At 39.0% G+C, this 13837-nt stretch overlaps 1 protein-coding gene across 1 annotated transcript in view; it reads right to left on the bottom strand.

Moving 5' to 3' along the window:
• The window catches only part of itga3b (integrin, alpha 3b), an 85370-nt gene extending 78528 nt beyond the window's left edge, over positions 1-6842 (bottom strand). The window contains exon 1 of the mRNA XM_022669343.2: positions 6473-6842. Within this exon, the coding sequence (XP_022525064.2) occupies positions 6473-6645 (173 nt within the window). The 5' untranslated portion in view covers positions 6646-6842. The remainder of the gene's footprint in view (positions 1-6472) is intronic.
• Positions 6843-13837: the final 6995 nt, after the last annotated feature.

Raw genomic sequence — 13837 nt, 5'->3', positions numbered from 1 at the left:
ATATTGAAGTTTTCAAAGTCAAAGTCAAAGTGTTTTTTATTGTCATTTCAGCTATATACAGAGTACACAGTGAAACGAAACAACGTTCCTCCAGGGACCATGGTGCACATAAACACAGTGTATACAGAACAATAGTGCAACAGTACAAAAGTGCAGACAGACAATACAACACAATACAGACAAAGAATAATAAATAACAAGACAGTGTGCAAATTATGCAGTGTGCAAAAAGTGTGCAAAAAAGACCAGTGAGGTAGTAATTACCTCTATTACACAGTGTGCAATAGAGTCCAGTGAGGTAGTAGGGTTTTTAGTGCTTTCCATTTTCTGGGGTAAGTGGGGTAAGAGTGTGTGTGCATGTACAGAAAAAACCATCAGTTCAGTCTCTGCAGTTGAGGAGTCTGATGGCTTGGGGGTAGAAGCTGTTGCAGAATCTGGTCGTGCTGGACCGGATGCTGCGGTACCTTCTTCCCGAAGGCAGGAGGGAGAACAGTTTGTGTGAGGGATGGGTGGGGTCATTCACAATGCTGGTTGCTTTGTGGATGCTGCGGGTGGTGTAGATGTCCGTGATGGAGGGGAGAGAGACGCCAATGATCCTCTCAGCTGTCCTCACAATACGCTGGAGGGTCTTGCGGTCAGAGACGGTGCAGGTCCCAAACCAGGCAGTGATGCAGCTGCTCAGGATGCTCTCAATGGTCCCTCTATAGAAGAGTGTGAGAATGGGTGGAGGGAGACGGGCCTTTCTCAGCTTCCGGAGGAAGTAGAGACGCTGCTGGGCTTTCTTGCAGTGCACTCAAAACAGTCCTGAAGGGCAGAGATGGAGCCTGCCGGCCAGGTTTTCACCTGCTTCTGAACTGGTCTGGAGCGTCTGATGAGTGGTGTGTATGTTGTATGTGAGTCAGCCAAACACACATGTGGTCCGAGAAAGCGAGGTGGGGCGGGGCTCCGCCCGGTACGCGCTGGGGATGTTTGTGTAAACAAGATCCAGCACGCTCGCTCCTCTCGTTGCAAAGTCCACATGTTGATGGAATTTAGGGAGCACTGACTTGAGATTTGCGTGGTTGAAATCTCCGGCGATAATAAACAGTCCGTCTGGGTGTTTGTTCTGCAGATCACTGATAGTCCGATAGTTCACACAGAGCCTCTTTAGCATTAGCACCAATGCTAGCGCTGGGTGGGATGTAGACAGCAGCTATTAGCACGGCGGAGAACTCCCGTACTAAATAAAAAGGTCTGCACTTGACTATCAGGAACTCCACCAGCGGAGAGCAGTGTTTGGCGACAGTCACAGCGTTGTTACACCATTCCGTGTTGATGTAAACACACACGCCTCCACCGCGGGTCTTCCCGGATAGAGCCGCGCTCCTATCCGCTCTGAACGCGGTTAGCCCGGCTAGCTGAATGGCGCTGTCCGGAATGTTGTCGTTCAGCCACGATTCCACAAAAACCAAAGCACAGCAGTCTCTGAACTCACGATGGGTTGTTTGCTGGAGTCGGATGTAGTCCAGTTTATTGTCAAGGGAACAGACGTTTGCCAGAAAGAGTGATGGTATAGCCGGCCGGCTAGGACTAGCCTTTAGCCTCGCACGGATCCCGGCTCTCTTTGCGCGCTTCCGCTCGCACCGCTTGCGATGGCACTTCCGCTGGGCTCCGGCGTCAGGAAACACCGCGGGCTGGCGGCCTGGGTCTCTTAGCAGGCTAAGCTCAAGTAGCGTTTGCAGAACCTCGTCCGGTAGCGTGTTTTCTGGCTGATTTCTCCACTGCAGCAGGGTCTGGCAGTGGTAGAACATGTGCACGGGTGTTCCGATGCACATATTTGCAGGAAATAAACGGAAAAAACGACAAATAGTAACACAAAAGCACCATTTAACGGACCCGGAGCGGCCGCTGCGTGTTAACGCGCCGCCATCTTGGGTGGGCCTATCGACTGCGACTTACATTTCTATTGAGGAAAAGTTTCATTTTGAGATAATTATCGTTATCATTCTATCACACAGCACTAAATTGAAATACTGGAAATGGATTTTTAAAAAATGTCAATTTACAAATGTCAATGTCTGTAGTAAAGCAGTCCTGGAACAGACGATGTTACTGCTGTTACTCTCTACTGCAGCATTTACACACTTACACACACACATCACATTCACACTTTCATCATCATAACACCTAGAAAATGACACAGAAACACAGAGAACTCTGTAACTATTAAAAGTAGAAGTCTTTTCTTTAGAGAAATTAGAGATGATTACAGCCAGAGAGTGGGGAATACTGTTTTCTACACTTTTAAAAGACTGGAGAAAAAAAATGGAGAAAACTGCTACAGGAAGAGTCACGTCTGGCTGACCCACATGGCAACACCTTAAGCACCTTTTAACGCCTTTAGCTCAGATTAACATGATTGGACTAAGTCTCAGTTTTAGCAGTGAAGAGAAGAATTAGAGGTCTAACAGGTGAAGAAGTGCAGGAATAAAGTCCTTCCTTAGACGAGAAAATGCAAAATAAAATTGTCAGGTCATACAGCACTGCTGAAGAACGACTAAACAATATGGGTGTTCTAAGTTTTTTGACCAGTAGTTTATATTAATATGTACCAGTGGTGGACAATGCACCCAAACCAAAATAAAAATAGGAAATGCTCCCTTTAAATACAGCAAACTCATTTAGTAACACTTTACAATAATGGTACATTAATTAACAGATCTTACAATATAACAACTTTTTTTTCTATTAATCAACCACTAGTTAAGACATTATTAATCATTACAGCATTGTTAACTAATGTATAAAAAATAACCAATAAGATAACATGAGGGTTAAATATTGCAGAAGCAAACTAATTATTATTGACTCGTTCTGTGTTTTGTACTCATGTCCCAACTCTAACGGAAGACCATCTGGTCTGTATGTGTAATAAAGTATTACCTGAGTGCTTCTCTACATACCTACTACAGTTAACATATCCTCAGGCTCAGGTTTTTTCTCAGATCACCTGCACTCACCCTAGTGCTGGACGATATGGCAAAAAATTATATCACGATATATTCCTTAATTTCGGTCGATACGATATAATTTCGATATCGATATAAACTATATAAAACTATATAAAATACTTTGAAGGCCTCAGAAAAACTGCTAAGAATCCCTGCAATGGAAATCTGTACACTACTGTCTGAAATCTTAAATTGAAGTCTTTAAAGCCTCCTCTCACAAAAAACTGTATAATACTTTATAAATAAAAAATGATCAGAATAAATCAATGCTCACTTTTATTTGCATGTAGCAAAATAAAAACATGACATCCCTGTCAAACATAAACCTATAACCTAGATACAAATTACCAATATAAATAACTTTACATTACAACAGAGGCAGAGCTTCTTATTCTTTTGTAAACATATTTAACAGATCAAAACAAAAGTGCTTCAACCAGAATAGGGAATAGAAAAAGCCTTCATATGTATAAAGGGAACATGATATCCCTGTCAAATAAACAAACCTATATAAACTATAAATAACTTAGATACAACATAAACTACAAGTGTTTTAGCCAGAATAAGGAAGATATTGTGTGTAGTGAATCTGCTTGAGGTGGAGGAACGGATGTATTACTGTTGCTGGTCGGCTCCACTCTCCAGAACAATTTGGAGCAAGCTGAAGTCTGAAGTTTATCAAACCTTTGAACGCCGAGCCACTGAATTAGACCTGCCTCCCTCAACTATCCGCTCATTCTTCATTTAAAATGTCCTGCGATGAAAACAAGCGGGTTAGGGTCGGTTTCGTTTTATCGCGGGAGGTTTTAGGTGCAGAGCGGAGAGGAGCGGAGTGCAGCCGAGATCCGTTCGGTTAGGGTCGGTTTCGCTTCAAGGCGGGCGGGTTTTAGGTGCGGAGCGGAGATCCGCTCGGTTAGGGTCGGTTTCGCTTCATCGCGGGAGATTTTAGGTGCGGTGCGGAGAGGAGGCGACCCAGGTTTAGCCTAGCCTAGCCTAGCTGGCTACGTGCCTGTATGATTGCGTCATCACGCACTGACGTAGCCCGGCTATGTTCAGGGCTGCAGTGAACTGACGCCGCTAAAAAACGCCTGTCTGTAAATAATACATATCGATAAATCACAAAAATGATATCACCGTTATTGAAACATTTCTTATCGCGATAAATACCGATATCGAAATATTGTCCAGGCCTAACTCACCCGCACTCACATTTACTGTTCTGTGCCCTCAGGCAGGATCTCAGACTGTCTCAGAGCAGCATCTCCACATTCCAGCATTCTGTCAGCTAATGCTGGTGCCTGCATTTACTTTTCATTAGGCCAACGCCTCCCACAGCTTTTAGAGTATTAAAACACTGACAGAGAAAGGATGGTACATCTGACTAAGCATAAACTCATAAAGAATGTAGTTTATTAATGCATATGCAAACTCTTATTTCCCTTAGTCACTATATGTGTTTATGGGAAGCTGTTTAGTCTAAAATGAAACCACTGATATAACAACATTTTTACTATTAATATGTTATAATTAGGGCTGCAAATAATTATTATTTTGTTAGTTGACTAATTTGTTGATTATTTTTCCAATTATTCGATTATTCAGCAATTATTTCTGCCATCCCTGAATCTTTGCTTCCTTTGAGTACAGATCTTGTTCTTAGCTTAGCTTTAAAACAACAGAAACAGCAAAATGTGAGAATGTTTTAATTCCCTTTAAATGCCCAGGAGACGTTTATATGTGAATTATTCTGATATTTAGAAAGTAAAGGCATAATCTGTTTAGTCACTTTTGGTGACCAAGCTGAGTGTACATTAAGTGAGTGAGCAGTTCTTAACTATGTGATTTGTCCACACTGAAACTGGAGTCAACATATTTTTATAATCAGTATCACTGACTACAATTATTAACATCAACTATATGTAGGAGCCTGTTTAAAATTACATGAGTCTATTAGACTATGTATATGCTACCATATTGATTTACATGGAATTTTACATTTCTTATAAAATTTTATTAAACATTTTACTGAAAACTTTAGTTAAAATGTACATATTATTAGTACTGCTAAAGAAAACTTTAGATGCTCTAAATGACAATATTTTATTTGAAATTTGGGAGAAATGTTGTTTGTAGTTTATAGAATAAAACAACAACCCAGATGGCATTTCAACATTAAAGTTATGCTTGAATCAACGTTGAATCAATATTGATTTTGAAAAGTGAGTCAACATTGATATGGCGACGTTGTTTCAATGTCATACGTTCAACCTTTAATAAACCATGGCTCACTAAAATTAGAAAATCCTACGGTAAACAAAGTGTTAATAAACTTACATCACTGCAGTAAATCTGCTTATAAAGAAAGTTACCCATTAAACATTGTGATTAAAAAGCAGTTACTGCAAATAGAAGTAAAATACTTTTTCAATCCTCCATTCAACCGTTTTTAGAAATTATATGGTGATGAAATATAAAATGCTGATTTAAAAGGCAGAAGGTTGAGGAGATTATGTTGATTCAACGTTAACGTTTTAACGTTAGCACAACCATTTAACATGTTCCAACGTTGAAACAACAACAGACATTACTTTAGTCAAATTTCAACCACATTTCAACGTTGAAGGTCGGTTGCGTGCCAGCTGGGAATGTTAATTTTACTCAAAATCAGAGAAACTGATTTAGAAAATAAGGTGGTCTCTTCATTTTTCCCAAAGCTGTATATGGTGTTGGGTGCAATTTATCTTTAGAACACAATTTAGGTTCACAATGTTTAGAAATATTTAATGGCTTTACTGAAGCAGGTTTTACTGCTGAGAATTAGGTAACACATGGATTTTACTTTAAATTACCCTTTCAGTTAAATGTTACAAATGTTTTTTTATTTGATTATTAAGTTATTTATTTTGATAGGTATATTTGTAAATATTTCTCAGGGAGGAAAGGGTAGGGGAGGAGACTATAAAAGCTAGGCTAAGCTATTTCCTACGCAAGGTTAATGTGGCCACCTGTGGGTGAAGCAGAAACAACATTGGTTTAATTAAGTTCCCTGTTTGGAGATTGTTTGTGAGAATTTGAGAATTTACACAGAGAACTCCCAGCGTGATTTAAACACCAGGTTTGTGTTTTTATCAGTGTGGAAAGTCAACCACATCCTTTAGCAGCCCACAGTCGGTTTACCTCAGGCAGGTAGATTAGGCAGGTTTGTGAGGTGAGCAGCAGCGCTCGAGCGCTGTGAGGTAAATAAAAAAAACGCGAACAGAGAAGTGGACCCAGGTTGTTCTGTGGTTCGGCAGGTGGTTTTACTGTGTTTTTACACAGCTTACTGCACATAAAACACACACTAAATGAATGAATGGACCTGTTAACGAGGTTACTTTGTAAACCTGCGCAGCTACAGCCTGCTTGGCTCCCGTCCAAACCTGAGGGAAAGCTAATAAACATCTACTAAAATAAAATATAGGTTAAGAAAAACAGCTACTCACAGATACTTCTCCCCCTTCTGCGTCTGTTTATGCTGCGCCACGGAAAAGCCGAAGAAACTGCCCTTAGTCTTTCCCTCCTTAACCACCGGGAAACGCAGGTCTATATTAAATCCACAGCCCGGCTGAACGGCGAGAATTACACCCAAGAACAAGTGCAGTGCGCTGGGAGCCATGTTTACTCCTCTTTCCCTCTGTTTCTCCTCTCTTTCTTCTTCTCTCACTCGGTCCTTATCAGCACTGTAGGAAGAAGGGCTAGGAAGACCTGCTGCTGTCTCTCTTACACTCCTCCATAGGAAAGAAAAAAGAAGAGTTCCCTCCAACTGAGAGAGAGCACAAGGTAGATCTCATAGCAATCTCTCTCTCTCTCTCTCTCTCTCTCTCTCTCTCTCTCTCTCTCTTTCTCTGCACCCACCCACTTCAAACTTCTGCTGCACCCCCTCCAGCTCATTCTGCTCTGCTGCACCTAGAAATAGACCCACTGATAGATACTCTAAAAAGTTTAGATAAACACATGCACTGCTATTATAATCAAATCAATTGATAATGATAAGATTCGTCATAGTGATAAGCCTCTGTCCCTGTGTCTCACCTGTTGCTGCAAATGTTGTTACTAGGGTTTAAAATGCTTCTGTTGAAGTTGAAGTATCAACTCAAGCTTAAATTACAAAAGTAAAAGGTAAAATAATGTAAGGAAAAAATGCCATCAAGGACAAAAGATTAGGTCGTGCCACAGGAGCTTATAGCTTACTACCCCCCCCCCCCCCTCCCTAAAACACATTTTTCTAAAAGCCATAATGACTATAATGTTCTATTAAAACGTTAATGTTGATAAGTTTGCGATGCACTAGGCTGTTCCCTGTTTCAGCTGCATATATGCCCAATTTGAAAATGAATGTATTTTAGTACAACGTCTGCTATGTTCTTGCTGGAGTGTGTGTGTAGGGGGGGGGGGGGGGCGTAACATGTGCAGGTGTGATGGATCACAGTATAAACCAATAGGTTGTCAGAATGTAAATGTTTTTACTTCTCTACATCCAATCACAATCTGATTCACTCTATCTAAATGGAGAGATTTATCTGGATAGGGGTTTTATTGAACGATGAGAAGCCGGAATGAAAACAAGCTAAAATGTAATAGGAGTAAAAGGCTATTTTTTAAATGTAAGGAAATTTAGAAAGTTCAGATAATTGTGTGAAAATGTAAGAAGTAGAGGTAAAAATATTTTGAAAAATACTTACACAAGTGACATATAGTTAACCATCTTTTCTACTTAAGGTAAAAAAAAAAAAAAAAGTACTGTTCCAGAATGTCCCAGCACACACGGTTATTTTTATGTTTAGTGTTCTTAACATTGTCACAATGTTAAAATGCACTGTTTACCAGACATTGACACCATTCTAACACCTGGTTGTGTTTACTCCTCCCTGTTCTCTGTATGCACCCACCCACTGCAACATTCGCACACAACATTCACAGCTCCTGCACCTCGCTGGATCATTCTGCTCTGCTGCGTCTAGAAATACACCCACTGATACTCTAAAGGCTCAGATAAATGTATGCCCTGGTATTCTTATCAAATTGATAATGATAAGATTCGTCATAGAGATAAGCCTCTGTCCAAGAGTCTCACCTGTTGCTGCAAATGTTGTTACTTCATAGAATGAATACAGTAATACAGTACAAATAGAGTTTTAGTATATCCTGAATTTAGTTAGTTAGTGTGCACAAAGTTACTTGTTACAGTGTTACTTGTGTCATGGTAATGTCTTATGATCAGGAGGTAATGTTACCTAATTGTTACATTAGGACAATGTTGTAACAACATTGTAATAAAGTAGGCAATTTAATTTATTCTGTTTCCTTTATTTCTGTTTAGCAGTTTTCAAGTTTTTTAAGATTTCAACAGCAGATTTTTTTTTTTTTTTTCAGAATGTCTCAACTGTCGTTTACCACACTTAAGACATACATAGCCATAGACAGTCATAGGCGGACTCTACCTAAAGAAGAGAAATAAAAGAGAATATGAAGAAAATACATACAGTTACATCTTGCTTTGGTGTAAACAACGTTGTCACAATGTAGTAAATATGATACTGTAAGACTAAATAGTAGAAATTAAGTAAACATTTATCCTGAAAATAACAGTTATATTTAATTAATTTGTCAGGGCAGTTTGTTTCCCAAATTATTGCAAGTAAAATCAATATATGAAATTTTACAGAGCAGTAACCACGCTCAAAAACCTATATCTACTATAGTATCTTTCTCCTATCTACTAATCCATAATATCTAATATAAAAGTAATGTGTACGCTCTGTAGTTATAAGAAAGGTGAACCCTTAGGCTAAGTGCTGAACTGCACATTATTCTGAATGGAGATTCTCTGTTAAAATTAAAGTGTCTATAACTGGACTTAATCACTGCAACAAGGAGGCTCCTTGAGTTTAACCCTTAAAGTTGGTAAATTTGGTCACTGGCTTGTGTCACAGAATTGTTGTCGTTTGTCCCTCTAATAACCCTTCATCGTAAGCTTGTGGTACTTCTAATGTCACTGTAGAATAAGGGCATGCCCTGGTGCAGACTAGTGGACGGCACCTCTCTTGGTGGTATGCGTTCAGTCATGCTGAGTGACATTCCACAGCTGAAAAAGTGAGCGAGTAAAAGGTCAGAGGATTTGTGACTCCTTTGACCAACATACAAGTTTAACACCTTCTTCCAAGCCTCACCACACACAATAAAGGCACTTAATATGATATTAGTTTTTTTTGTTACATATAATGGAGCACTACAATTTTTCTTCCCTTTTTTTTCTAAGAGACCGGCTCACAATTTAGAGAGGGCGGCCCATTGGCCCATCTTCAGTATAGACAGTGGACTGAACTAATTAGGATATAGGATGGTAACTCTGATTAACTTTTCCTGTGCAACAGAGGGAACTATTGGTCTTCTTTTCTTGGGGGCTGTCCTGGTAAGTGCCAGTTTTATCATAAAATTTTTTGATGGTCTTTGCGACTGCTCTTGAGGATACTTTCAAAGTTCTTGAAATTCTTCATTTTTTAAAGTACTTTTTCTTTACTTAGTTGAGTGGTTCTTGCCATAATATGCATTGGAACATTATTCAAATAGGGCTATTCACTATATACCTGTAACTCCGCCTCTTCACAACTTTACAACTGATGCTCTCAAACACATTATGAGACAAGAAATTCAAGTAACTAACTCTTGACGAGTTCAGCACAGCTGTTAACTGAAAGCCTGAATTCCAGGTGACTCTACCTCATAAAGCTGACTGAGAAAATGCAGCCAAGATGTGCAAAACTATCTAATCTAAGCTAGAGTTGGTACCTTATAGAATGATTTAAAATATAGAACATATTCTGGTTTGTTTAACACTTTTGGTGTGTCATTTTGGTAACTTTTGAGTGATACTGTATTTGCGAACATTTATTCTTTAGTGTTTGTATGTGAAGCTCACAGTGTATGTGTGTTTGAATGATAAACATCAGTTGAGGTTCTGGTCAGAACAGAGGCTCCTGGACTCCCACGGACGCTCTGATTGGAATAGCACTGCCCTCACACAGCAGTCCAGATAAGAGTCCACTCCTCACAGCACTGCTCAACCAGACCAACAAACACTGACCTCAGGTCAGCCAGATAATCATTACAGTGCTAAACTCCTTACTGAGGAGAATGGGGGGAGGAGGGCTCTCAGACTGGGGTCTTCAACTAGGCCTCGGTTTAGGATATTGGCAGTGTGTGTGTGTGTGTGTACACAATTGTGTGTGTGGAGGGGAAGGGTAGGTAGGTATAGCTTTAGTATAAAGAAAAATATATACTTAATAAGTTTCCAATACTAATTAATGAACTTGATTACTTATGTGGGTAAATCAACCTTTTACATAAACAATTTGTAAAAAAGTGTAAAAAAATATATGAATCAATACATAGCTACAACCCCAATTAACCTGTTCACCTGATTATTTATTGAGCACATAGACTGTACAGCTGGACAGAGCATCGCCTCTCAAAAGTGAAGCCACCACAGGTCGGGCGCCCCCTGCTGTTCGGTTTCAGAAAGCTGTGTAACCCCACCAATCCCCATAGGTGGGGCAAATAAGATAACTTTCAATCACGTTTTTTTTTCCAGTATACTGTAATTCTACCTCCCTTATTTAAAAGCAACAGCTAGTGTAACCTCTGCTTATATTGTTAAATTTTTATATCCCCACAGAATTCGTTTTTTAAAACGTTATTCAGCTCTATTCAAAAAGGTGTGGTCATTGGTGTGTAAAAGGGCTGGTTTACACCTAGCCGCGGTGGGACCAATTCCTGTATGGGTGGGACCATAGACTGCGTGAGCTCTGTGGAGGCAGCCCTCAGGGACGGGGTTATGTAAATGAGTAGGCTGTCTCTCCACAGTCTTTTTTCCTCCTCTGGTCTCTACTGCGACTCAGACTCGGGTTTCAGGATCGCCAACATAGAGGAAGATTTTTGCTTCATTTTCATTGAATGAATGGGAACAGCGACACGGTGTCCATTTTTTTTACAGTCTCTGATTGAGCATGACTAAACTTCCCCAGTCTTTTGTTGCCCCTGTCCCAATTTTTTTGGAACGTGTTGCAGCATCAAATACTAAATGAGCAATTTTTTTTTTGCAAAAAACAATAAAGTTTATCTGTTTGAACATTAAATATTTTGTCTTTGTAGTTCATTTAATTGAATATATGTTAAAAAGGATTTGCAAATGATTGTTTTCTGTTTTTATTAAAGATTTTATTAAGATTAAATCCTGGAATAAAACGTTACAGCACACAGAAAACTCTACTCATGTAACACACATCTCTGAATGATAAGAACAACATGAATTTACATAGTAAAAACAAAATTCTGAATTGTCTTAATTCACAATTAGCAACTGAAAACTGAAATTAGCAACTGAAAATGAACACATGGTGACTAAAAAAAGAACAAGCCTCACATCCCTTCTTTCTCTCTTCCAGAGAGTCTCGTCCCTTTTTAAAAAGGGGGGAAATACGCCCAAGTCTCCACTGAAATGATGGCTTTGTAGATAGCAGATCACAGTATGCATTCCTGTGCCCAGCGACCGGCCGGCTGTCCCCGTTTCCGCTCAGTAGAATATGTAAAAATCCCTCATGGGAAAATCACCACTGAATAAAGAGTGCTATGGCTCTGATATGCACCTCTAATTATAACTTTCTGATGTAATCAAAAGCATAAGGCGTAGAAGACGTAGAGAGGGGGTTTGAGTGATGCTTTATGATGAATCATGTTTCAAAAGGGTCATAATTGTGCTTAAGAGCACTGGTGCCTTCCCATGAATCACAGAATAAACCCAGAGAGATTCAGAATTGTAGCATTTTTCCATTACCTTGATATGAATCACTTTAAATTGTTTATGGGTCCTATTTTACCAATTTGAACACAAGCTGTCTACTGCACAGCTTGATTTAGGGCATGTTAGTGTGTCTTTGCTATCGTAACAATGGGAAAAGTATTCCTGGGCATAAAATACATCCTTTATTTGCACAAGTTTATTTATGCAAATAGATAATGTTAGCGTGTCTTTGCTATTGTAATGACAGGAAAAGTACATCTTGGCATAAATTACATCCTTTTTTTTGCATAAGCTTAATTATGGAAAAAGATGAGGTCAGGGGTCAATAGAAAAGTGTGGTGTACCTTTTGTGTAACATATTGAGAAATGTTAGATTTTAAATGGGTCTTAGCTGTACAATTTACACAATATATATTTTTTCAAAATATGGGGTGAACTCTACCCAGTCTATAATTTTACAGTCTATAATTAGGTAGTATTTAGGAAATTTCAGCATTTGGTACATTTGATGTGTTTTTGCTTGGTGTTTAGTCTCACGACAAAGCAGTAAATTCCTGGAAAACAGCTTCAATCTAACTACCTATTATTTCATTAAATAATACTGTTATATATTCAAGTGAAAGCTGGTTTTCATAGCGCCACCCGAGATGCATTGTGTTCTACAGTTTTACAACAGAACATTGTTAAACATTAACTGTATATGGGGATCCAAGTGGTCCAGCTGGCTAAGTGCGGCCACTATGATCAGGAGATCGCTGGTTCGAATCCTGTTTATGCAGCTTGCCATCGGCTACCAGAGCCCTGAGAGAGCACAATTGGCCTAGATATGTAGATCCCTCCAAAAGGTGATGTCGATCAGCACGAGGCTTCTGTGAGCTGATGTATCAGAACTGAGTCACTGTGCTTTCCTCCTAGCGCACTGTGATGCTACTCGGAAATGCTGCATCAGCAGCTGTTTGAAAAGAGGTGGTGGCTGATTTCACATGTGTCGGAGGAGGCATGTGTTAGTCTTCACCCTCCTGGTGTTGGGGCATCACTAGTGATAGGGGGAGTCCTATTGACTGGGTTGGGTAGTTAGCCATGTAAATTAGTGGGAAAATGGGGGAAAAAAATGTAAATAAAATTGTGGATTTGAAATGTATAAGTAGTTTGGAAGTAGAGGGTTAGTAAAGGTAATCACGCCTCCCTTTACTAATAAAAAATGAAGACAAGGGATAAGTCTAGATTTAAGGACATGGATTTCCTGATTTTTTGATGCACATTACTTGTTTTTCTTGTACATTTTACAAAAAGTTACCAGAAAAAAAGTTGCCAATAAGCTATAGTAAATTACAGTAATTCACTGTGGCAATAGATAACAGCATGCTACTATATAATATGTATAATTAGACTAGTAATTCAGTTTGGGTATAAATTAACCCTTGTGTGGTGTTCATATTTTTGTTAATCGTTTACTTTGTTACTTGTATTTAATTCAGCAAAATTAAGCAATTGTACATTACAATGCTTTACACATGCTTGCTTCACCTAAATTGCAAGCAATATAAACAGCTTACATGGTTAATATTTACCCTTTACCTTTCTTATGTTACATTTCTTTCAAAAAGTGCTACTCTTTTTTTATTAGTTTTTTTAATAAAATGTAAAAGAAAATGAATTAAACTCAAAATATGAGTAGAAAAATTGTTTAGTTTCAAATTTACAAATGAAGCAATGTTTATTAGCCCTTGGCCAAACACACTGTATGTAATATAAATGTGTGTGTGTAGGGGGGGGGGGGGGTGTACAGTGTGTGTTTATCGAAAATGTGTTTTGATATATGTTTTTCACAAAAAATGAGCCAATGCCAATGAGTTTGAGTTAGAAAAAAAAAATAATTTGATGAAAAATGAAAATGGGTCCCACAGACCCGAACACCACACAAGGGTTAAATACATAAAATACATTAAAATACATTAGAATGTCTATGTTACCTCCTGACCACTGCGCTCAAACTAACTACTTCACT

This window comes from Astyanax mexicanus, chromosome 15 (assembly GCF_023375975.1).
Source record: "Astyanax mexicanus isolate ESR-SI-001 chromosome 15, AstMex3_surface, whole genome shotgun sequence".
Lineage (NCBI taxonomy): Eukaryota > Metazoa > Chordata > Actinopteri > Characiformes > Acestrorhamphidae > Astyanax > Astyanax mexicanus.
Note: the sequence above shows the minus strand (reverse complement) of the source record. Positions and strands in the feature narration are given on the sequence as shown.